Source organism: Accipiter gentilis, chromosome 6 (genome assembly GCF_929443795.1).
Source record: "Accipiter gentilis chromosome 6, bAccGen1.1, whole genome shotgun sequence".
In the NCBI taxonomy this organism is placed as follows: Eukaryota; Metazoa; Chordata; class Aves; order Accipitriformes; family Accipitridae; genus Astur; species Astur gentilis.
Genome location: NC_064885.1, coordinates 6,729,266 through 6,754,927, shown reverse-complemented (window position 1 = coordinate 6,754,927; position 25,662 = coordinate 6,729,266). Strand labels below are relative to the sequence as shown.

General features: G+C 40.4%; 1 protein-coding gene across 1 annotated transcript; it reads left to right on the top strand.

Moving 5' to 3' along the window:
- Positions 1-167: 167 nt before the first annotated feature.
- Positions 168-25,454, top strand: YWHAE (tyrosine 3-monooxygenase/tryptophan 5-monooxygenase activation protein epsilon). Its single transcript, XM_049802539.1, has 6 exons — positions 168-370; positions 12,434-12,633; positions 18,313-18,419; positions 19,241-19,447; positions 20,273-20,409; positions 24,534-25,454. The coding sequence occupies exons 1-6, from the start codon at positions 307-309 to the stop codon at positions 24,584-24,586; spliced, it is 768 nt and encodes a 255-aa protein (XP_049658496.1). The 5' UTR covers positions 168-306; the 3' UTR covers positions 24,587-25,454.
- Positions 25,455-25,662: the final 208 nt, after the last annotated feature.

Genomic DNA, 25,662 nt, shown 5'->3' with positions numbered 1-25,662 from the left:
CGACCCGCCACAACCGGGCGGGGGAGCTGGGCGGCCCCGCCGCCCCCGGGCTGCCGCCCGCCTCACGCCGCCGCCGCCGCCGCGGTGTCCGGCCCCCGCCTACCCGCCCGTTGCCAAGGAGCCGCCGTTGCCATGGGAGGCCGCAGGGCGCATGCGCGCACTTGCGGAAGTGCCCGGATGCAGCGGGAGGAGGTGCTGCCGCCATATTTGCCCGGAGAGCAGCGAGCTGGTAGCTGCTGAGCCCCCCAGACCCCATCGGCTTCCATCCGCCCCGTGCAGTCCCCGACGCCGCCCCGCCTGCAGGACATGGACGATCGGGAGGACCTCGTCTATCAGGCCAAGTTGGCTGAGCAGGCTGAGCGCTACGATGGTGAGCGCTGGCTGGGAAGGCCGTGCAAGGCCAAGGGGAGAGGGAGGGAGGGAGCGGCCACAAAATGGCGGCTGGGCGGGGAGGGGGGGCAGGGGTGGAGGAGGGGGGCACAGACAAAATGGCGACTGGGAGCGCCCCGAGGGGCTGGTGGAGCTGGGGATGGGGGGCCTGAACGAGTGGGTGGCTTGGGCCTGGGCGGGGCCCGGTTCGGGGGGCGGTGGCGGCAGAAGCCGGGAATAAAATGGCGGCCGCGAAGGGCGAGTCCCGGGGGGGGCAGGGGAGCCGCCCCCGCCTCGGGGGGCCCGACAAAGAGACCCCACTACCCCTCATCCTACCGCTGACCGGCGCAGCTTGAGGTGGTTCTGTTCGGCCCGGGCCTTGCTTACCTTCGGGCCGGGCCTCGCCGAGCTCGGCGGTGTGGGGCTGAGGTCGGCTCGCCGCAGACAACGCCCAGTGCCGTGCTCTCCGGAAGGTGGGTGCCCGGCTCTCTCGGCCCCTCGGGAGGCGATGCTGGGGAGAGGCTTGCTCGCCGTATTGGGTCCCGGCCGAGGGGGCTAGCGCTTTTCTTTCTCTTCCTTTGCCTTCGGTTGGAGATATTGCTGCCCCTGGCAAACCCGGAGCGAGCGAGCTCTCACCCTGGGGGGATCGAGTACATGATAATTCATTGCCTAAAGAAAATGCATATGCTTTCGTTATGTGGTAGAAATTATTACGGGTCATTTTACTTTTCCAGCATGTCTTTTCATTCTTTTTCTCCTGTAAGTTTGTGCTCTATGCCTGATTGTTTCATATCTGGGGAAAAAGTGGTAGAGGGGAGGAACTGGCAACCCTGGATGGTGTCTCTTGCCCCCGAAATGTCTGTCCTGCAACTGTCTTTAAACATATTTCCCTTGCATATAATAGAAAGGGCCTTTAATTTTCTCAATGATGTTACTCTTCTGGGACGGTTAGTTTTGTCCTAAGACCTTATATTTATTCATTTAAAGTGAAATAAATACCCTTGTGTGTAAAAAGTGTGAATGCAGTTACACTTCATTTAGAGGTAGAAGGATACTCCAGATAGTTCCTGTTCATAATTTTCCTAGACAACATGACCAGGTCCTTGCCAAATGACGTATTTTTCTGAGTTGTGCTTAGAAGGCTTCTGATAGCACTGTTGCAAAGCAGCTGAAAAATGCACGTTCTGGGAAGGAAATAGAAACTATAACAAAATAAAAAGAAGGCCTAAGTAAGACTCCCTTATGTGACAGTTCCAGTAGGTAAATAAGGTAGAACTAAGAATTCCACTAAATGAGAGCAGTCAGCCTCCACAATAACTGTAAGGACTTATAGAAAAAATGGCCCTCAGAAAACCAGATGTTGGGGGTACAAGTTAATTGACTTGGGCAGAGGGAAGCATCCAATTCCGCATTCCACAGTAAGTGTGCAAATTCTGCTGGGGGTTTGGGGGTTTTTTCAGTGTCTGGTTGCCTACCCTAAAGTGTGCGAGGTGGGAAGATGCATTTCCTTCCCCCTGACCCCCCAGACCAAATTCCAGCAGCATTCCTGGGGTTGGTTTGGTGAGTAGGGAGGAAAGAGTTCTCCACCTGAAATGGATGAGTCAGTGCAACTGAAAGTGTTGGCTTTGGTTTGAGTGGAAATGCAAGTTGGACGTTTGGCCAACATCCTGGAGGATTCATCATCTTTGGGAGCTTTTGAGGCATGACTGTCTTTCTGGTGTTATTCTTAAGTCATCGGTAAATCAGTTCATTATAAAGTAATCAGATTCTACCCTATTGTAGAGATCTGCAATGCAAAAATACCAGACTTCCTGTCAACTAATAAAAATTTATTAGTAGGGATTGCCTCAACGCAGTGTTTCCCTCGATGGACCTTTTTTTTTCTACCAGCATCATGAATGTTTGCAAAACAAGCTGGCTACATCAAAATTTAAAGGACTTCTTATGCTGTATCGCTTCTGAATGGTAATGAGACTGTTACCATGTAGGAGGGAGCACTGAACTTAAAGTTGTCATGTTTAAATCGGTGCTGTGTTTTTCAGACTTCCGAAGTTTATTGGAATCAAGTTGTGTAAACAAATTTAAGGTGCACCCTCTAGTTCTGCTAGCTGTTCTAAATGCATCTTCATGGATCTTGTGTCCATGGCCTGGAAGAATATGTACTGTAGATACTGTTTCAGCATCTAATTCTGTATTCTAGTTCAGCTGAAACAATTAAAAATTTTTGCCATAATTTGTTCTTGGTTATGTGAAAAACTGCGATTCTGCCAAGATCATAGCTGAGACTGCTAAATAATTCTGTGAACAAAATTCTTTGGGGAGCAGTATGGTGAAAGTGTAAGTTATTCTTAATTTTTTCTTCAGTTTGATTTTTGAGATACATGAGCATAAGGTCACAGTTATTAATTGGCACACAAAATGGTGCAATGGTAAGTACTGCCTACAAATACGTTGGAATACAAATCTCTTGAGTAACTTGAAAATGCGTGTGGAATGACAATTTTTTATGTTTAGTGCTAGGATAGCATTAAGATGTGTCCCGTCTTCTTTCTCCTTGAGACTTTTAAGAGAGTGGTGTGTGGTAGGTTGTTTTTATTACGTATGTTTCATGGCATTTATAGCAGCACTTATGGTGGGCATCTAACTGTAGCTTCTTTGGTGTTACTTACCTGACCCACTTACAGAATTTATGAAGTCTTGGAAGCTGTACTTGTGAATTGTTGGAAATCTGGGCCTGTATCTGTATTGTCCTCGGTATATTGGCCCAGATTAAGGGGACAACTTTCTAGGTACTTCTGCAGTGTAAGTAGCACTTAAGCCCTGATCTGTAGAGATATTAAGAGATTTGGATGTCTGACTATCTTCTCAGATCTGCTTAGGCATGTCATGACAAATCACAAAATGCCAGGAAGCTTACTTATAATACAGGAAGCTTTGTGAGAGATCTCACTTACTGCTGTTTCTTCAAAGACTATTATTAACAGAATAATATATAAATATAAATTGTCATTTTTTTAAAACAATTGGAGTAGGTAACATTGTAGTGGTTTGTGAAATTACCTTACTAATATGTGAGTTCTGTGTATTAAGAGAATGTGTGCATCTGCATTCCTGTAGACTGCTGCTGAATGTCGAAACCAATTCTTCATTGTGGAAGCTAGGTAACATCCTTCTTTTAATCAGGTGAGAAGCATGCTATGACACAAGGTAGACTGAAAGCAGGTACTTAAACTCTAAACAGCAGTTTTGTACTGCAGGTCTTGAAGTCTATGGCTTCAAATTTACATATGGTGTAACTGAGGTGAGGTGAAATAGGTGGGTGGGGGGATGTTCCCCCCCCCCCCAAAACCAGATAATAGGTCAAAGTACAGGTTAAGAAGGAAAAAACCCCTATTTTACAGCTCTCCTGATTCCTAATACAGCAAGCTAACAGCTGACTCCTACGTTTTTATGGATTGTCTTATCAGGGAAATGTGCCTTTATTATGAAGGCAGTAAGGTGTGCAGCAATGGACTCAGTTCAAGATTTGAACCTGTTTTAGAAAAATTTTTCTCATAGTAACCAGTCTTGAACTTATGCTTAATGAAGAATCAATCAATAAACTAAGTCACAAATTAGAATTTAAGTTGCATATTAATTTTAGTTTGCAGAGGACCTGTCTCTTTCAAGCAAATGTCAAGCACACTTAAGTTTGTTTGTTCCCCCCCCCCCCCCCCCCTTCATGGTTAGTACTTATACCTGTCAGTCAGTCAAAGGTCTTACTGTTCTAGTGATGTGGTATGACTGGTCTCTTTGTCTCTAAATTGGGTAGATGTGAAAGTGCTAAAAGGCAGAAAAAAATCTCAGTGTATCCCTAAGAAATGTGGGAATCTGAGGTAGATAGAGTATGGCCAAGACAATGTTGGAGGAATTAGATTGTTAATTTTTTTTCAGTGATAATTGTTCACATACTGGGCCATAAAAAATTACATCTGATCATGAGGACTTGTGTGAGAGAGGGCCTTTTTCTATAATGGCCTTCTTGAATCTCCTGAGGTACCAAGAGCAACCAAAGGCGACAAACCTCTACAGTTAGATGGTTTGGTTCTCTGCAAGGAGTCTGGAAGCTGAGTTGGTGTGTGTTACACTTGAGTACTTGTATTAGAAGATGACTTAGTAGCAGATTGCAGTCAAGTGGAGAAATGGATGATGAGGCTCAGTCTTCAGATTTGCCTAGGTTTGCTTTCAAACTAAAACTTTTGTTAAAAATACTGGAGAAAACCCTCTTTTATTTAGAAAAGCATATGTTCACAGTTTGAAGAGATTATAGTGTTGACTTAAAAATCATGTTCTTGTTACAAGAAAGACTTGTGATAGTCCATAGGATTGATTATGCAGAAAATACAACTGTTGCTTGGATAATCTGATTTTAACCCATCTATTTCTCTGAATATAAATATGTACTTGTGCATAAAGGTACAAGTATGCTTTGTAAGACTGTATATTGCAGAGTCATGCAATCAGGTGTTGGAAGTGTCTTGGCTGCACCAGCTGTTAAAACCTTATACAGGGAATAGCAGTATAACCTGCTGCTTTCTCCACAAAATCATAGTTTAAGCTACTGTGTGGGATGGATATTCTTTGGTATTTTGTTTGCCCTCTGCCTGTTGGTTGTCTTGACTTCTGGGAATATAGTTGTTAAGTTCTTTTATGCTCGTTTGTATGAAACTTGTACGTTGTGGTAAGCATGGTGTGCTCTAGATAGGGAGCTTAAGATAGAATTGTCAATTTTTAGTACCTCAGTAGTTGCACCCTGCTTTTAATTGCCTGTAATAATCTACTCAGGGTGCTTCAAACGTATGAAGACCTTGAAGAAAAATAATGGAAACTTTTGTGGTGTGTAAGGGTAAATGTTGTATTCATTTTATGCTTTTAGAAACTAAAGGTGCTGTGCTGCGAAGTGGGGTGAGCTAATCTGACAACTCCCTGTTGATGTCCTCTCTTCCCAGGCTATTTCTAATGTTTACTCAGGTTCTAGTCTTACCCTTAGAGCCAGTTCAGTTCTCTTAAGTTATAAGCAAGATTATTTTTTTTTTCTGAACTGGTGACCTGAATCAGCCAGTTGAGAGGTCAAAGAAGTGTTGAGCTGACATGATGGAATTGATAGGTATAGAGGGGAAAGCCACCTGCCTACCTCCCCGCAAGCTGCTGGACTGGTTTAGCCATCTCTTAAGTCTTACTTGTCAAATGCAGGATTTCTTAAGAGCACAGAGAAACTTGATGTGGGCAATGTAATAGTGTGTTCAGAAGAAGAGTTCCTAATGGATGAAAAGATGAGTCCTACCTTCTCTTGGCTTGAATTTGGAGCCAATCATTGTGGTGAATAGGATGGTGCCCACTGATGGCAGGTGGAGGCCTGCAGTTCTAGGGAAAATGCCATCTATGGGCATTAATCTCCACAGTTAACACTGTTCACAATGAAGAAAATACGCTTGCCCCTATTTCTTCAGCTCGCTCTTGTGTTTGTTCTTAGAAGTTTGCTGCTACTAAGTTAGTACTTCCTATTTGCTTCCATTTTTCTGGACAGCTTACAAATGTTAGCATGCTTCCCAGCACAGATTACTGTGTGATTCTACTGGTGATCCTTCTCCATTCTGAACACTTGAGTCTTGTATTCATACCCTGTTTCCTGTCTTTCAGCCAAATGTTTATCCATGTGAGGACTTTCCTTCCTATCTCATGGCAGTTGAGTTCCTTAAAGAACCTTGGGTGAGGGACCTTGTCAAATGCCTTTGGGCAATCCAGGTAGACTATATCAATCATGTCTTCCTTGTCCATATGCTTGACTCATTCAAAGCATCACAGCAGATTTGTGAGGTATTACTTGCGTTTATACAAGGCCACGCTCTACAATATAGTGTTTATGCATATACCCACTCATTCAGGTTTTTTTGTGTAATCTCTATTAACTTGACCCCTTGTAAGTGTTATATTAATGGGTCTGTAGTTCCTCCTGAGTGTCTGCTGGAACCCTTCTTGAAAATTGACGTAGTGTTGGCTGCTTCGTGTTTCCTGCTGCTACTACTAAATTCTCAACTGAGAGGTTATACACAATAGTTTAGGATCAAATACTTTGAGTTCTTGTGACTTGCTACTGATCATCTTTTGTTCATTCCAAGAATGAACAAGTACAAGACTAGTATTGTACTGAGTCTTCTCTGAATACTGGTTATGGTGCATAATCTTCTATGGTGAACACGTGTGGGAAGACTTGTTTTTTCTGCTGTATTCATCACATCCTCCCATCACACTGGATGCTTGTTGGCAGCTTGTAGCTCCTGAAATGTTGAAATAGTGAGCAGCAGCTTAGAAGCTTGGAAATCTTGGTCTGGTTTATTCCTCTTGGACAAGGGGAACAGAAAAGATGAAACTTAAAACACAACTTCAATTTTCTAAGTGCTGTGCTTCTGCTACTGTTAACTTCCTGGTATTGAAGAATGCCACCTGGGTTTTTTCCTAAGGTTCATTTTGATTTGAGCCTTCAGTATGATGACCATCAAGGCATCCCCATCCCACCTTTATTGAACAAGTGATTTTCTGTTCTTATTTTAACAAGCTTTCTCACTTAAGTAGTTCCTATTTTGGAAGTTAAGCACACCACTAGTAGATTTTCTAGCTCTGCGGTAATGTTGAACCAGTGTGTGTGGTGGCAAGGGATAGTTATTTCAGCATTAAGGTTGAAGTAGATTCTGTGTATTGTTGAAAAGCAGATTAGGAGTGCCCCATTGTATGCTATGTAACTAGATGCTTCATAAAACAAACAAAAAATCAGACATTGTGGTTAGTGAGAGACTTAAGCACTGTGATACTTGAACTAGACGTTGCAAATACTGTAGTTTTGGCCCAACAGGCTCTCCTCTTTAGTGCATCAGCCCTTGTTAGGCCAAGTGGTTTCTGTTAGAAGCACAAACTTTGATAGGACTGTCAGATACTGATGTTTGATACATGGTGCTACTTCTTTGGTATGGTCTACTGTTTAAGTTTTGTATCCTATATTGTGAAAGCTTTTAGTCTTTCCAGTAAATTTGGTGTACATCACCTGTTTCCATATTTCCTTACATAGGGATGTTCCAGTTCCCCCAAGTTGCTTGGATTTCTAGAGTTTGAGAAGCAATAAATACTTAAAAGTTTTTCATCTTTATCTGGTAGAGAGGCATTCATTATTTTGTGGCCTAATAAGTTTCCTTATCGACTGTGCCCTTTGTACAAATTCTGTGGGTTGGCCTCTAGTATATGGTTATTAAACATATGCTTCTCAACATTTATAAACTTCCCGATTACTTTTTAGCTTAGAGTAAGGCATAATCTTCTGTCTTTCACGTGAAGACAAAACCCAATCCTAAGCCATGTACCAGGCTGTTTTAAAACTCTTTTATAGGTAGCACTTAGTGTAGTGGCAGCCACTATGCAAACCCTTTTTGCATTGCAAGCTATGCATGTGTGTCCCTACTGTTAATTCACAGTGGCTGGAGGTGAGTCAGCAATGTTTGCGATGAGGAGCCAAGCATCTTAATCATAGTAGTAGAATGTAGGAACTTAAAAAAAAGGCATTATTGCAGTTTTATAGTATCTTAGGCAGTTGGTTTGAGTCTCAGTTAAATACCTGTTTTCTGTAAGAATATACAAACCTGATCAGACCAAATGTTTATTTATTGTGATATTTCTTATAATGACAACAGCAAATGCTTGGGGAAGGATATAAATCTAGGGCAAGCATGTTATTCTCCAGAATATTCCCTATTCTTCCACATTTTACACTTTTGGGATTTCCTGCTCTGGTGGAGGCATGATCTGACAGTAGCATAATAAGGTAACAGCCACAATCAACTGAGAGGCTGGAACTTAACCACTTAAACTACAGTCTGTCTTTTTGAATCTGCATAACACTGCTTTTTCCATAATGCAGTGTAAGCATCTCCGGATTGTATATGCAACGAGTTTTCATTATTGCAGTAATCCTTCTTACTGAAATGTAATCTTGGACTAGTATTGTCCTGAATGGTCTCTGAGCTTTTCACCTCCTTGTGGAATCTTCCAGATAGGTAAAACTGCACTTAGAGTATAAAATATTTGTTCTGTTGGCAGGCACAGATGGCTTTATTTTTTTATAGAACTAGTTTTCTATTGGAGAAGATACAGGTAAGCTGTCTTCTTGCTTTTGTGTTGCCTGAGTTCTTAAGGTTATTCATCAGGTTTAAACTTTCAGGGCTGGCTTAATGGCTTTACCGTGGAAGACCAAGGTATATACATAATAATAATTTTGTCTTGTTGAAATACCAGCCCAGATTTTTGTGTTGTAAGTAAAATTGGGCTCTTCACTAAATTAGAAACCTTTTTCTCCAACAATTTTGTGGATAGGCTGATAAATCTTTTCAGGTAAGATACTTGTTTATGGGTGGGATCCTAATCTGTTGTTGTATATTTAACTAGTAACAGGATTAAGATTCTGAAGAGAAGACCTTTCAGTTCCTTTATCAGTGTATTGAGAAGCTATGTACCTAGTATGAAGAGTTGGTGAAGCTTGAGGGTTTTGTGCTTCAGCACAAATGGAAGAAAACCTCAGGTGTTCCTCCCCACCCCGCAGCGTCTTACTCTTGATGGCTGTCACTTGGCAAAAAGTCTATTTGGCTTACTAAAAATGTGGTTGTAAAAATCTTGTGGTGCCAAGGCCTGTTTTCTGGTACTGGTTCTGAGAAATTGACTGTTTTCTTTTGGCACCATTTTTTCCATGGTTATGGTGGTTCTACAAGATGATAGTTAATGACCTTTGCAGAAGACTGAAGAGATGCAACAGGGTGAATATGTAGTGGCAGAGGCTGTGCTTCTTGGTAGGACTGGGTCTTGGGTATGCCTCCGTAAAAGCTATTGCTCAGCTTAAATGTGGCTTGTCCTCCAGTGCAGAGAGATTTTGGACCTCTGTTTCAAGGGCTTGTAGATGTTTAGGCTAGCAATGGATAAAATCCTGTAGAATCTAAGCAATTGATTAAATTTGTAATTATATGTTTGAGTGTGTTCTAAGAATCAGATACTCATTTACAGGGAACAGCAAGTCTTGTGTATAGTTTTTTCCTTTAAATTTCCATGGTAGACAAATCTGCGTCTAGGGAAGAGATTGTGAAGGAAACATGTAATGTAGTTGATAAGCTTCCCCATTTCCCCCCCCCCCCCCCCCCCCCCCCAGTTGTTAAAATTTCCTGATAACAGGCCAGAAGATCTTGTGTTACTGTATGTGTTTCTCAACCTCCACGCTTCTGGAGCAATTATTACATGTGTATCATTGTTTATTATACAAGAGATAGGAGTGAATAGGGTTTTTTTACTTCATCAAGAAGTGGGTTTTCTATAGAAGTGTTGTAGTACATACCATAGTATGGCTGAAGTGCTCTGTAGTTAATCCCAATTGGTAAAGCACAGAAGAACATACACTGTTTTAAAGAAAAACTAGATTTTCTGTAATGTGTGTTGCTTTATGATGGTTAGAGACTACCTGTGGGGTGCACAAGGTTGCAAGTGTAATTGAAAAAGACATGGTGTACTCCAGAAACCTGCCAGTTCAAAGACATGGTGTACTTCAGAAACCTGCCAGTTCCAGAGAAGGTATTAGTGTTGTTCAATTTTCTCTGGCTTTCATAACTTCAGAGAAGATCCAACAGGACAAAATTAATGTGATCTTGGTTAGTTAAGCTTGCCACACATCTGAAACCGTGCATGTTTGATTAAAGCATAATGGTCATACTGGGTCAGACCAAAGATCTTCAGAGTGATGGAGGATGCCTGGGAATGAGTATCATAGATGAATAGTATGACATGACTAACCCCTCCTTTTTCTACACTTAAATTATTTGTATTTACATAGAGTATGTATCTTCAGCTCATGAACTTCAACAACTAATGGTTGAAGGGAGGGCTATGCATTCACAAATACAGGTTAGTTTCTTAAACTGCAGATGTGGTGCAGTTTCAATTACTCCTCTTATTTGAAGGCGGTTAGACATTAAGCTTAAAGACAAGCCCTGTGTTTCTTGCTGGAGCTTGGCAAAGGTACCTAAATTGCAGAGACTGCAAGACTTAATTCCCATTTGTCATCTTTGTTTACAAAAATTAACACAGGCCCATTATCTTTGGTGTAGCTCAGCTGTTTTAAGAAACTTCAAAATACGAGATGACTTAACCCTCATAATTTAAAAAATTTACAGCTTTGAAATAAATTCTTTATATAGATGGTAGGGTCGTCCTTCAGGAAATAAGTCATAGTGCTTGCATTATTTAAATTGCATATTGTAACTATATCACATTGCCCCTAACTTAGCTAGCTTAAATTACAATTCTGCATGCTTGTGTTAATATTAAATGTATGTACGTGGAGTGTTTTAGGGCAACTCTTGAAGTCTTCAGCAAAAACGGTTCACCATTTTGCAATAGGATGGTGTTTTGTAAAAGTTTTATCAAATCCTTGGTGGATTTTTTGTTACTTTCTGTGATTCAGAGAAGCAAAATCTACTGGTAGCGGTGGGGATTTTTTTCCACTTCTGGTAAGAATAAGCCACTATACAATTTTGTCCTACACCTGTGGAGACCTGCTGGAGACTGATGACGTTGTTCCTGCCAGGGAAGAAGATTGAGTTTACAGTTTCCATTGCTCAAATAGCTTATGCCTGTTAAGATTGTGATTTTTTTGCACCAGAGGAAAAGATTGACAGTTAAGCTTTGTTAGTTTCCCATAGCTTGTGCTGCCGTGACACAGCAGAACATAAGGAGGTAAAATAATGGGGGAGCGATGATGTGTGGGCAAGGTAAATAGGCCACGGAACAGTAAGGCATTGTATTAGGGGAAGCATAGCCTAATAACATCATCGTGCTTTTGGCAAAAGCTAAGGATGTCATTCTAGTGTCCCTCTACCTGCAGATATAGCTATGAAACAGTTGTCCTGTTGAGTAGGTGGGGTAGTTGGGGCTTAGTCTCATTCATTATTAGTCTTGTTTTCTGTCTGTGGGATTCCCACTGGTTCTAGAAAGTGGAAGGTAAATGGTAAATGAACTGAAGCACTGTGTGGCAGGACAAAACCCAACTCCTGGATGTCTCGTACTAGGCTCTCAATTAGTATATATTTAACGTTTTTGGCTTTTATTTTTCTAATATGTCACAAGCAATCATAATGTGGTTAGGTAATGAAAGGATTATAACCTACCTTAAGTAGTTCAAGCTTTTGATTCCACTTGAGTGTAGGAAAGCTATATTTAGTAATAATTATTTTAACCTCAGGTTTCAAGTCCTTTTTGAAAGGTTTAAACTATAAATATCAGTTTGTGTTTTGTGTGTTACTTTTCAGTGTGAATAGCTGCTTGGCATGGGTAGATATGGTTGCTCTGGGTATCCTCAGGATGACTTTTCTGTTACTTCTCCAAGCACCTAATTTTTCTTTTGGTGGTTTCCTCTTGGAACTTTGACTTGCTTCCCTAATAACAGTACTTATACTTCTCTATATCTATTCAAATCTGGATATTTTTTTTTTGTTAATTGCCATGTTACACTGTATTCCAGTTGACAAATCAGTGGAGCATTCTGTAATTCTTCAGTTTATCTTTCCTGTGCCAAAAGCCAGATTACATTTGCTCATGCTTTTCTCACTATTCACTGCCTTTTCTGAAGCACTTTGAAGAACACGCATTCCTGTGGGATTGTACTGATAACTATTACCCACTGTGAAAAATCTGCTTGCTGCTAATGCTATATCCTTTTTGTCTGTCTCTTAAAACAAAAAAAAAAAACCCACAACAAAAAACCAGTTATCTTTTAAAGAATTTTTTGGGACCCTTGTCAGATGCATTTAAAAGAATATCAGATACTTCTTTCTGTAGATGCTCATATATTTGTTTGGAACACTCGGTATAAAAGTCAGTAATAACTGTGTGTGAAAGGAGGAGGGAGCCTATTTTCATAAGCTATCATTATCATACAACTTCTGTTGAATGGCTTGAAAGATGCTTTAGCTATGAGAATAATTGTCTGACCTTTTCCTCCTAGAAATGGTTGAATCAATGAAGAAAGTGGCTGGAATGGATGTGGAGTTGACAGTGGAAGAAAGAAACCTGCTTTCTGTTGCATATAAAAACGTGATTGGAGCCAGAAGAGCTTCCTGGAGAATAATCAGCAGCATTGAACAGAAAGAAGAAAACAAAGGTGGAGAAGATAAATTAAAAATGATTCGGGAATATCGGCAAATGGTAAGATGTAGTTGGTGTTATGCCATAATGTCATTTAGTTAAGGTCCAGTTTTGTTACCCTTGCCGTAAGCTGCCCTGGTGTTCTAGATTGCCTGCAGTGTGGTGACCTGTAATAAAGTGACAGTCTTGAAAGGATGAAGTTTGTTCCTTGTCTGAAGAATAAATATACTTAGTGAAGGGGAGAGGTTGGGTGTTCTTGTGTAAACACTCAAAGGGGCAGTAGACTCAAAGGAGAAAGGGAGGACTTTTCCTTCAGTGCATCTACATATCAGCCAAGCATTTGAACTGTGCTGGCACTTTGCTTCTTCCCTACTTAATCAAGTGTGAGGCTGTATATGCTCAGGAGGCCTTGTTCTTTCCACTCCAACCTGACTTAGCCCAAGCAACTTTTTATTGGAAAAGTAGCCATGTCAAAGGAGGTGTATGGCTGTTAAGTTTCTACTTGTGATATAAGTGGCTTTGGATCATGCAGACTTTGACACTTGGTGCTGTTGCAGTACTCTGTCCTACAGAGTTCAAAACATTAACACTGTTAATTGAAATGCTAATGGGATAGGATGTTCAGAGTTGGTTTTGGCATAAAAGCAGGCAGTGTAAAGCCAAATGGCCGTTTTATTTAACTCCTTTACCTTGTCTTTTATCACTGTGGTAGTTGCATTTCATGTATGTTGGCCTTGTTTTGTTACTTTTTCTCCCAGATGAAAACTTGGCAGGAGTTCCTGTAAACTAAGTGCTTAGCAGTTGGGTAACAGTGAATAGTTGCCTAGTTAGTCTTGTACAATTGAACTGGCAGACCTATTATTAGCTCAGACAGCTATGCCTGTGTTGAAATTAGTGCTGACAGAGTACGACTTCTTTGACAGCATCTAGTTCTTAAAATGTAGGTTTTATTTTTCTTTCTTTGTCCCTAAGCTGGTCAGTTACACTGATAGCAGTTAAAGCAGTCAATTTGGGATGAAGCACTCCATGTTCCTGGGAATGGGGGATGCTAAGATGTCATGGTCATCTCAACTGTGAACCTTGTATTTGTAGTGACCTCTAGGGCTTTGTTATTTTCTCTCTCTTGAGAGGGGAAAAATTGATCCACATAACTTCATGCTGAGTCTAGTCAGTCTGTGCAACTTTACCTAAAATGGAGAACTTGGAGCAAGCTTTGACTTTAATCAGTAAGAGCTAATGAAACCTTAAGCTATTAGAGGAGTGAGCTCTTGTTCCCCCCCTTCTCCCTTCCTTAAATGATGGTTTAGTACAGAGCAGGCATGCTCCCATACTGTTTAAATCCCACACATTTCTGCAGAGACCTAATCTCCATTATTTGAGGACAAGTGTCTCCACATGGTTCAGCTCTTCACTTCCAGAGAAACAGTGGGGTCTATTACATCACCTGGCACCGATTCATATACCACCAATGGAAGTGAAGTTGGCTTGGAAATCTTTTCTCGGGAATGGCTCTGGACTACTTTCTGTTGACTCACAGGGTTTCCATTGCTCCATGGAATTGTTAAAGTTGTGAGTTTCTAATTTTATGCTGGCATGCTGAGGGGATGAGGCTCTGCCAGTTACATACAGTCCCAAATACCATTTCTTGATGGGTGTCTAAAATCTTTCTAACAGAACATATAAAATAAGGCAATAGCTATCTGATGATTGTTTATATTTGTCTTACACTGTCTGCTTCCAGGTTCTTTAGCCAGCGTTTTGTGGGTGGTTACTATCTTCTGCCAAAGGTCCTTTAATAGTGAAAAGACTATTTTCTTGTTTTTGAAAGGACTGTAAAAAAGGTGTTGTTCTGCATCTCTCTTTGTAAAGAGAGCAAGTATCATGCAGAACAGACTGCTGTGCAAGAAATCTATGTATGTACTCCTTGAAGTATCTATTGAGAGAGAGTGCCAGATGAAGTGCAGTGCCATGCCGGCAGTATCTTCAGTTGTTGAATCTTTAAAGGGAGTAGCTATCACAGTTGCTTTAGGTGGAAGAGTGCTGTGGATAACTGCAATGTAGTTCCATACTGGAGAAAGACTAGTTGTGTCTATTCAATTCTAGCCTGAATTTTCCAAGAGGTTTCTGTGTATCATCCGTAGCTGAAGACCAGGTCGTGTCTGTAGATGCTGGGAGACTTACTGTGAATTAGCATCTGCTATAAGGAGATTGTTAATGGGTTTGGCAAGATGGCATGGGGGCAGTAAGGGCCTGAAGAACACTTTGCAAAGGTTTGGGTGATGCTTCTCGCTGTTGCTGCTGGAACAGTAGCACAACTGCCCTTGTTGTCGTGCTCAGTGCTTCTCTGAAGAGCTAAGGTCCAGTGCAGGCTCAGCAGATTTTTGGTTATTATGCTTTGTCAACAAATAGGCACTCTTGTAGCATTTTCTCAGAGTAAGTTCAGTGGTGCTGGGAGACCCTTCCCAGGCTTGAAAGGCTCTGAAGAAGGAGGGGAAGAAAAAAAAAAGGCAACCAAAACACTTGTCTGGGGACTGACAGGCCAAGTTTAAAGCACTGGGGAGTTGGAAAGAACCAGCATCTCTAGAAAAACACATCCCTCTCCTACCACCAGAACCAGGTGTGATCTTGCTTGGCTATAGAGTGCTGCTTGAGTTGAAATGGAAGGTGTAGTTTGTGTGGAAGTAATTATTTGACGGTTTTGGTCTACATCAGTATTTACTGTCATTTAGTACATGGCTCTTAAAAAATAGTGGGAGTTTGAGCTACTAGCCAGTGTGACATGGGGCAGAACTCAAGGGATGATGGTGTTGTCATAGTAGGGCTAGGCTGGTTTTGTCCGAGCTAGTCAATACTGAGAGATGATGGAAGGTGCCAGGCTGTGCCTTTACCCAAACCACTTAAGATAAATGTAACAAAACACATACATAGCCATGGGGGAAAATGCCACTTACTTGTTTCCTTTGTAGACGGGCTGCTTTTCTGGGTCCTGTGGTCATTTGGATACACAAAAGTAGAGCCCCTGGCTTTCTCATCTGACTGCATCTCTGTAGATGAGAACACACTGAGGCTTGCGTTCTTCATCCTTGAGAGGATGAAGTGGTGTATGTCTGCACATAATGCAGTTCACTTCCTTGCAGTAAAACTAAATCCCTTCCCTAATAGCATAGGGCAAGTATTCACCTTCCTCTTACTGGTCTGTATTTGTGGCATGTGAGAATGTGTGTTTCTGGTGCTCCGACTTAAAGCCTGGGTTGTATTCTGGGGCAGCTGCAAGGCTCTCTTCTTCCCCTCTTCTTAGAAAGGTTAGGCTATGAATTGGCATAAATGTGGGTGGTCTGTCTGTTTGTTTTGGCAGGGGTGGGAGGGAGGTAGGTTACAGGCTTTAGCAACTGTTTCCTACTGTTCTAGTTTCATGTTGCATGTCAGTTGTGAGGTGCAGCTATTTTGGGGGCTATGTATTAAAACAGGTCAAAGAACTAGTACAGGCTACCCTTCCCTTGGTTGCTTCTGATAAGTTTCCTTATTTAGATCACCAGGTGGTTTACAAGCTTTTGTATCTGCTAAGAACACAATCTGGAATCTGATTAAGCCAGCACTACCACTAAAATAAAGAGGGGCAGGATGGATTGCAGGGGCTTCTACGCACTCATTGGGGTGAGCAGTCTTTCCTTGCTGGTCAGACCCTGTAGTGCCATATGTCATACTTGGAGGTGGAATGGTGATAGGCCCTAAACCTACCTTTTTCTGAATGCTCTGAACAGGCTTAGTGTGGGCTCTTGTGCTCATCTGCTGCTTTGCAGAGTTCATTGAGTCACTCTGTCTAGAACAGATCCTTTTTGTAAAAGAGCTTTTAGGGTTTTGTTGTGGGTTTTTTGTTTTGTTCTTAATCAACTTGATTTGTATTAAATCTTTTTAAACTAAGCTTGGTCAGGACATTTACATTGCCCTGGACAGCAGCTGATCTCTAACTTGTGTGACTGATCCTTTAAGCAAAGCTGAAAAAGGTCTGTATGAGATGAAATAGAAGTTTGTACATGTATGGTTATTTAACAGAAGAGGATTAGAAACTGATTTAATTCTTTGCAGTTTTGCTGAAGATCTCTCTGCAAAAGAAGTCATTGAAAAAGAGGATCAAGAGGAAAGAAGTTTGCAGGAACTGACTGCTGGCCAAAGGTTTTATAGCTTTTGTAGCCCAAGAATATATGAAGTAGACTCTTCTCAAGTGACCATATTTCAGCAACTTCCTTAAGCATTTGTCACATAACTTTAAGTATAGCATCTAACTTCCTCAATGTTAGGGCATTCTGACATGGTTTATACATGAAATTTTCTGTAGATTCATTTCTCTAAAGGAACTTTTGCAAATCTTTTAAGTCATTTTTTACAAATCGGTATGTCTATATATGTGCCAGTTGAACACTTATTGTGGATCTATAATTTTAACAGCTTTTGAGGGTAGATGTTGTGGTTACAAACCCTAATAGTTTGGGAACTATATGGTGATAAAAATATTGCATGGCAAGAAAAATGCTTAAAGAAAGAAGGAAAGAAAACTGTGTGGGTGGGAGGATGGGAAAGGATAGTGGACTAAGTGGGGCTGCTCTTGTGATCCAAGACATGCAGTTTCTGGGAGTTTCTTGTAAATGATGTTGATGCCTTTGCTTGAAAACCTCTACTTTATAGTACATAAAAGTAGCTTGAGCCAGAGTTGTCTTCAGCTATAGCTATGAAAGTTACTGTGAAATCATGAAAGAGCAGCAACAGGTTGCTATCTGCACTTAACTAACCACTCCTACTGTGAATGACATGGGATGCTCAGAGCAAATCTGGTTTTGGCAATGTTGATGTCAAAAGACAGTTTTTAGCTTTTTGGGGTATGCTTAGTTTCTTTGCTTTCAGATGTGAAACTCTGTGGTAAAACCTAACCTCATAGACCTTGCTTTGTATTCTAAATTAGAAAAATTGAAGGTGATGTGACCATGTTTTCAACTTTGGCTATTAAAATCCAATATCTCTTTTTAAATAAGGCTTTATATTATTGGTTTTCTTTGGCCACAGATCTTGCTGTTAGTGTTGATGATTTCTGCTTTTTCTGAGTTGCTGTGCTTTGCCTTTTTTGCCTGCTTCTGAAGTCTGTATCTTCTGGAGTGTGTTTTCCTCTTGTATCTGACCTTTTTGTTTGTGTGGCACACCTTTATTCTGTTATGTTACTCCATGATTTGTGTCTTAAGGCTCTTCTGTTAAAGCTTTGTCTCCCAAGTAGACAATAGAAACTTGTTCTGAAGGTGCCATTTAACTCTGGGGTGTAATGGAGTTTAGCAGATTTGTATTATCTTCAAATTGTCCCCTTCACCGTTGCCACTTTTAGGGCAGCCTTCCAGGATCAAAGTAAGGAATTAGGAGTTGTGCAAGCCTTGCAATAAGGAATTATATCCTGAGACAAACTTAATGCAACTGTCTAGCAAGATGTCTTCCAGGGAATTTATAATTCCATTATTCAGTTACGCATTTCATCATACATCAGTCCTTGCCTGTTTTGTGTGCCAGCTAATTATGCAGAACTGTTTTGCTTAAAGCACCTGTGGAGCAGCTGCATTTTTTGTTCTTCTGCCTTCCCCTCCTTTGTATTTTTATGATGTTGCCTGTTTGATGTTTGGATGTTTTTGAAATAGCTCTTAGTCTTATGTGCTAACCTTGGCTCCTCTTTTCATATTTTTTTTTTGTTGTTTTTTTTAATAGGTTGAGACTGAACTGAAGTTAATCTGTTGTGACATTCTGGATGTACTGGACAAACACCTCATTCCAGCAGCTAACACTGGCGAGTCCAAGGTTTTCTATTACAAAATGTAAGTATCTTTTTGTGAGGCAAGGACCTCTTATTGTCTCTGAACTAGAGACAGAAATAAAGTAGCTATACATGTGTCTTCTGCCTACTCAACCACAGTAACTTCTATAAAGATGGCAGTTCAGTCATGCCTAACCAATAGCCCTTTTTGGCAGCCTTTGAGGTGTTAGTGTTCTGATTGTGTGGTTTTGGATAGAAACTGTTGTTTGGAATACCGTCATGAGAACTTAACATAAGCTGTTGTGCAGCTCTTGGATGTAAGGAAAAAAAAAACATTTTTGTTAATTGAGCTAATAATGTAGAAATCGCATCCCTGCTTTGGTGTTTTCTTGCATGAGCTGTACACTCATAAAGAGCAGAAAACTAGGTAGATTGGTAACTGTCATGTAGTGTCAACTTCAAAATTGCATTATCAGATGAAATTTGGTCTTGGAGTATGTTGCTGTTGTCACTAGTTTGATGCATATTTTGTACTTTCTGAAGCATAGTTTAAATCTTGAAATGATCAGAGAGGGTTTTCTCCTGTAGTTGAATTATCTCTATCCTTTAGATCAAAAACTTGCCTAAGTTTAGATGAGATGCAGTTGCACAGAGACACAGTTTGGTAATGGAGAAGGTAATACTACGATTTTGTGTACTACTGCAGGAAAATAGGGGAACCCAAACTGTTTTTCCTGCCTGATGGTTTAAAATTCACTCAAGTACTAATGCACTGTTGTCTAGACAGTAATTCAGCAGCAGTGTCCTTTGTGTGTGCTGTTAATTTAGTGGCTGGTTGGGGGGAAATAAGGCCTACTGACTCCCTACTGTTTCTGTTTTCAGGAAGGGGGACTACCATAGGTATCTGGCTGAGTTTGCCACAGGAAATGACAGGAAGGAGGCTGCAGAGAATAGCTTGGTGGCTTATAAAGCTGCTAGTGATATTGCAATGACAGAACTCCCGCCAACACATCCTATCCGCTTAGGACTTGCGCTCAACTTCTCTGTATTCTACTATGAAATTCTTAATTCTCCTGATCGTGCCTGCAGGTAGGTAGTGAGTGGGAAGATGGGGAAATTTCATGTGAATACCAAACAAGCCAGAAGTGATTGCTACTTGGGTAATGGCTTTTCCTCAAGAGGAACACTGGGCTGGCTTTCTTCATGCTAGTAAATGACTTGCTCCGATGGGGTCAATTCACTGGATAGGTTTTCAACTTTGTCATTTTCTTTTGAGTACAGACCCATTTGTTTATCTGGGAATAGATCATGCATGAGAAGCAGAATAGTGATAACCTTGGATTGATCAACTAATGGCAGTTTAACAGCTTGCCTTGTTAACTCTGTGCATGCCCTTATCCTGCAAAAAGTGTGAGGTGATTTAACTTGCCCCTCTTGCTGTTGGATATTATACAAGGTTAGAGGGATCGTGTTACTAATTTCTGTGAACTGTGAGCATATACAGAATGACAATAGCTCATCTATCTGTAGGGGTCCAGCTTGTATGAGCATAAAAGTGATGATTGAAGCAAATACTGTCTGTCTTCTATTCCTGTCATTGCAGGTTATGTAATACTCTTCCTTTTAAGCTTTTAGTAGACCCTGATCACTTGTACTGCAAGATGTAGAAATGTTTAATAAAACCAATATTGTTGAGTAAAAAGGTTCTTAAGCACACAAAGGCACTGGTTTTGGATGGGAGCTATTTGGATGAACATCTACACAATGTTAAATAACGTAAAAATTTGTTATAGACACTATGGATGTCATGTAGCCAAACTAGAAGATAGGTGTTCTGAGGCACAGGTTTATCATGGGTGCTTCTGGATTCTGTTTAGCAATATATGTTAAACCTGATTTGTTCTGTGCTTATAGGTTGGCAAAAGCAGCTTTCGATGATGCTATTGCAGAACTGGATACACTGAGTGAAGAAAGCTATAAGGACTCTACACTTATCATGCAGTTGTTACGTGATAATCTGACACTATGGACTTCAGACATGCAGGGTGATGGTAAGTAAATTGTGCTCTAGAATGCTGCTCTGCACTGAGCTCTGTCCAGAAACCAGAGCATGGAATGTACATTAGTTTGGTGTTTTACTTCTGTTTTTCCTAATAATTGACCCTCCTGAACTTCTGTTTTTTCTTAACACTGGATAAGTTGATAGCGGTGGCACTAGCTTCTTTTGAGAAGCTTTTCAGCTCTCACCTGAAGGAAGGAAGTGTGGAATCAGTAACTTTGGGGGTTTTTTTCCCTTCCTGGCTGTTTAAGCATCTGTGATTGTTTTAAAAGCAGTGACTTCATTTAATTCAGCTTTATTTTCTTACAGCTTTTTATGTTCATATATGGTTGTCATTCCAACCAGATGTGAATTTCCAGTGCAGGAAGAAGTATCACAAATGGTCTATAGTTCCTAGTTCCCCTTTTTTGTGGGGTTGATCAACATTTCTGTTGGCATTTTAGTGGAAGATTTACTGCCATCATACTAATCATTTCACCTTACAGCACTTTCTGTATCTTTTACTCTACTTAGGAAGAATTGAGTATGAAGAGAAGAGGAAAAAGAAAAAGGGATTTTGTAAAATACTCTTACCAGGGGAGAAGAGAAAAAAAAAAAAGCTTGAGGAAATCTAATTTGCTATTTGAGATGTTTGCAGTACTTTAATACTCTCAAAAATGCTAGGTTGTGACTTGTGAAGTGGGCTATTGCCAGAGCAAATATTGAATATATCCCCTGGCAGTACCAGAGGGTGGGACATTGATTGCTTCTGTTTCTGATAGTTGTTTAAATTTTTAGAAGTGGGGTTTTTTTGGCATACTGAATGGACTTTTTCCTCTTAGACTTTTGCGTACAATGCTAAATATAAATTTCCTCTGTTTAGTTTTTTTGAGTTACACCTGCTGTTTCACTGATGATTGGTAGTGAATGAAACGTTCTCTATCTAGAAAGACTAAACTTGTGTTTTCTTTGGCAAAAATTATATTGTGGAGAGACAGGAAGAGCTGACTTTCTTTACTTATAACTTGGAGTGGGGGGAAGTCAGTCCTGTTTGAAGTATGTTAGGTACTTAGAAATGCACAGGGGTTTGAAACAACATTGCTGCTTAACTTCAGATAAATAAATGAGTGTCTTAAATTTTTTGTAAGATGCTACTTGAAGTATGGTGATAGCAGTAGAGTCTTACTTTGGAGTATTTTATTGGTGTAGTGTCCATTTGAAAGCAATTGCAGAATCTTTTAACTTTTTACTGACTACCTGTTTTTGTGTGGGATTGATGGGCTTGTTTTAAAGAAATACTGTTACTTGATAGCTTCTAGCTCTTTGCATAGATCATGAGTATTGAATGTTGCAGGCCACACTTCACCCCTATTTCTTTGGGCTTTTGACAGAACTGGGAGAACTGTAAATGCGTGGGGTCTTGGATCCTAGGTTACCCTACGTCCTAGTGCTTAAGTCTTCTTGCAAGGGACCACACCCTATTTCAAATTATGTAAGATTATCAAATAGCACAGAAGCATACGTGTATATCCTGGATGGATCCTGTACAGCTTTCTGCTCTGAATACTGTAGCTGTTATTAGATGCCTTCCTTGCTGCCTTCCTTGTCATGGTTAGATATTGGAAAAAGAAATTTGTTCCCAATTCCTACAATTAAGATATGACCTTTTATTTTTTTTTATGGGGCTAATTATCCTGGTGCTCTGTGGGAGCGCTGAGGAAGCCATTTCGGTGAAGTAACGAGGCTGGATTGCTGTTGCAAGATAGCATTAGAACATCTTCCAAAAGCTATCTTTATTTACATGTGAGCTGACTACCATGTCTCATGTATCTCGTATATTGTAGAAGTTCAGGATTATTCATGGAGGTTCTTTATATTTCTTTTTGCATAATCTAGATTGAAATTGGTTTCATAATTAGCTCCATAGCATAGAAAATAGATATTTTTGTTCTTCCTGAAGTATTTCAGTTTATCCTAGTTATTGTTTGATGCATGCGAGGGATTATGATAACAAAATTTAAAATACTGCAGAACTACTAAAATTTGTGACGCAGTTCTTCAAGTCCACAAAAAATACGGTGTTTATGCGTAATGTTTAGACATAGGTGGAAAATTAAGTTTTCTCATTTCTTCATGAGATGTTAATAGGCTGACTGAGTGCACTTAAAACTGTTGCTTCCAGAACTCTGTATTTCCAAAATGGGTAGACCCTTTGAAGATTGGTAAAAGTTAATAGTGGCACTGGAAAAGATCATCACAATTACGAGTTTCCTAAGGGGTGGGGGAGACTTGAAAAAGGCTTGTTCTTTTGCATTAAGCTTTTGCCTGTTTTGATTTCGGGTGTGTAGGTTGTAGGGAATGACTTTCTAAAATCAGGTGTTACTCAGCTGCTACACTTTTCCATCTCATTTACTGTATCTTTTAACCATGCCATAGACAAGCTGTTTTAGTTTATTTTCATGCTTGTAATGTCGTCTTCATATGATTCCTGTTTTCCCCTTCTTTCCTGCTGTATAGATTCCTAAAGGAAAGTCCAACTGTTCATTTCCTAAAAACTCTACTTTGTAAGTCTTCGTCATGGCTTAATGAACTCTTCAGCGTCAGTTTTCTTCCGATCACTAATGTGGCTTGCCTCTGTCACCTCTCGCTGCTGATAAATTGCTTGTATCTTTGACTCCATTCCAGGGCTAAGCAATGTTCTACCAATTTGTGACCTGTTACCCCTACCCAGGTCATATATGCTTGACTAAGATCCAAAGTAACTTACATGTTTGGGAATTGAGCTGCATACCTGGATGGATATTAAGAATATTTGGGCATGAAAAGTACTTTCACAATCGCCTGTTACAGGAGTATTTGCTTAAGTGCGTTGGCTAGAGCATGCTCAGATCTTCTTTTAATCATCTTTCTGGGTTAGGGCCTCTGCTTTTCTGTCTTAAATGATCTGTTATGTAATTTTAAATGTAAATATTGTTGTTGTTCCATGTCAGATGTCTTGTGTTCCTAGGCCACCTCTTCCAAAATCTACCTTGTATTGTACCTGGTGATAACTTTGGAATCTGGACATGCTCTGAGCAGGCATTCTGATTATGTGCTGAAAGTCATTAGTCTCATTTGATTGGATTTTATTGCAAATTAATTTTTTGAATGGGCAGTTTTTGTTTATTGCCCTTAAGAGAGAGCACCATCTCACATGGTTAAGGATAATTGTAAAGAAAACATTTTTCAGTTTTCTTATCAGTTAACTTAATCGTGCATGTGTTATGGCACTAGCTGAAGTACATTAAATTTTCTCCTGTTGCAGTAGAAATTGGGCAAAGATGTGCAGAAGGCATTGCATGCATCTCACCCAGCAGCAACTGAAGTATAACGAAACACTTACTACCAGAGTCTTTATGGGTAGACTTCATTTCACTGCATGTGGCAGCCTGGTTGAATAGGTCTAAACTGGCCATTTTTTCAAGAGAAATTAATTTCCACAGAAAGTTTTCCTTTAACCTGAAGCTTAGGGTTTCTTGTCATGCTGGACTTGAAGTAGGGATGGCTTATTGTGCTTCTTTTGTTACCTTTAGTAATACATACCATCAGTCGTGTTTTATAAAACTGACTGCAGTACTTTGCTGTTGTTGAGACTTGAGTAGACTTGGGCAGAAAAAGTTTAATTTCTGGAAACTGTTTTGGTCCCATTTCTGTAGCTAGTGAATAGATGTCCTTAAGGCTCTCTGGAGTAGCGATGAGGTTTTTGCGAAGGTATTTTCTGACTTAAGGATGTTGATCTACAGCCACTCTGATGACTTCTGTCTTGGCTGTTCATCGCTTGATCAACAGGACTGATCACATGTGCAGTCTCAGTTTTCAGAAACGGTGGTTTGTTGTTTGTCCTTACAACAGAGTTCGTCTTCTAATAGCCTGTGCTACAGTTCTGTATGGAGTGTGATGAGGCGATTATAAGGCTTAATTTCCATGGAAACGCTTCACTCGAGAACTGGCTATGTTAGGAGTGTGTGTCATTTATGCAAGTGTGTGAGCGAGCGTGTGTACTTGCATGAAACTATTAATCTCTAGATGCTTGTTAATCCACTCTGCAGTCTCGTTTTTAAAAGTTAACGTCTTCCTTACTTTCAACTACTTTCATAGGTGAAGAACAGAATAAAGAAGCGCTGCAGGATGTGGAAGATGAAAACCAGTGAGACACAAAGGCCAACAAGAGAACCCATCTCTGACCACCCTTCCCCTTCCCCACAAAAACCCTCAGTGTCACTCTGAGAACCACCAAATCTGACTTTTACATTGGGTCTCAGAATTTAGGTTCCTGCCCTGTTGGGTTTCTTTATTTTTATTTTTTTTACACAGTTTAAAAGTTCTTAAAGGCAAGAGTGAATTTCTGTGGATTTTACTGGTGCCAGCTTTTAGGTTCTTTAAGACACTAACAGGACTGCGTAAAGGCTCTTTCAGCATTACTGTATTGTCTCCTGCCAGATGTGGCGAGATTGCCATTAGAAGTGGATGTTACACCTGAAGGCTGTTCAGACTTGTAGGGGAGAGATTTGTTATGGCAAGGTAGTATGCATGTGGTGGCATTTTTCTTTTTTTATAACTGTTTAAACTGAATTTTATACCAATGTTTAAACTTAATTGGGTGTTTAGCTTGAAGTTACAGGTTGCATTGGGACATATTGTAGTGGTTTTACTGTATAAAAACAAAAGTTTCCAAACTGCTGAAATGTTGCTGAAAATCATGGTGCTGGTAGCAGTTCAACAATCCGTGGCTGCTCATTCTTGCCTATTCTTTACTTTTCCTCAAAGCAGGTTAGCATTGAAGGTGGCATTGATAAGCCTGCATGCGTGTTCAATATTTTTTCTTTCTCCCTCCCCTTTCCCCATCTCCCTTCGCTCGCTCAACCTCTTTTGTTCAGTATGTGTAACTTGAAGCTAATTTGTACTACTGGATATCTGACTGGAGCCACAGATACAGAATCTGTATTGTTCTTACTGAAACACAGCATGGAATTAACATTAAACTTAAATAAAACAAACCTAAATTAAAAATGCCAAATACTACTATGACTTTCCTTTATATTTTAGTTATTTCAACAAGAATAACTTTCTCTTGTTGCTTGTAATAGGAACATTTGGAGGGGGGGAGAGAGAGAGAGAAGTAACCACATCATTCTTCAGACATGAGATAAAGATCCTGGTCTTGTGCGTAAGTAGTATAGCTGTGAGACCAGCCTCCTAGAAGACAGCCTGCTTTGCATCAGGAGTT

Bases quoted from the DNA above. Each gene is read 5' to 3' on its own strand.
- YWHAE (XM_049802539.1), top strand. From the start codon at position 307: ATGGACGATCGGGAGGACCTCGTCTATCAGGCCAAGTTGGCTGAGCAG. The intron at 18,420-19,240 runs GTAAGTATCTTT...TTCTGTTTTCAG, and splicing joins AAGGTTTTCTATTACAAAAT to GAAGGGGGACTACCATAGGT. The intron at 19,448-20,272 runs GTAGGTAGTGAG...CTGTGCTTATAG, and splicing joins TCTCCTGATCGTGCCTGCAG to GTTGGCAAAAGCAGCTTTCG.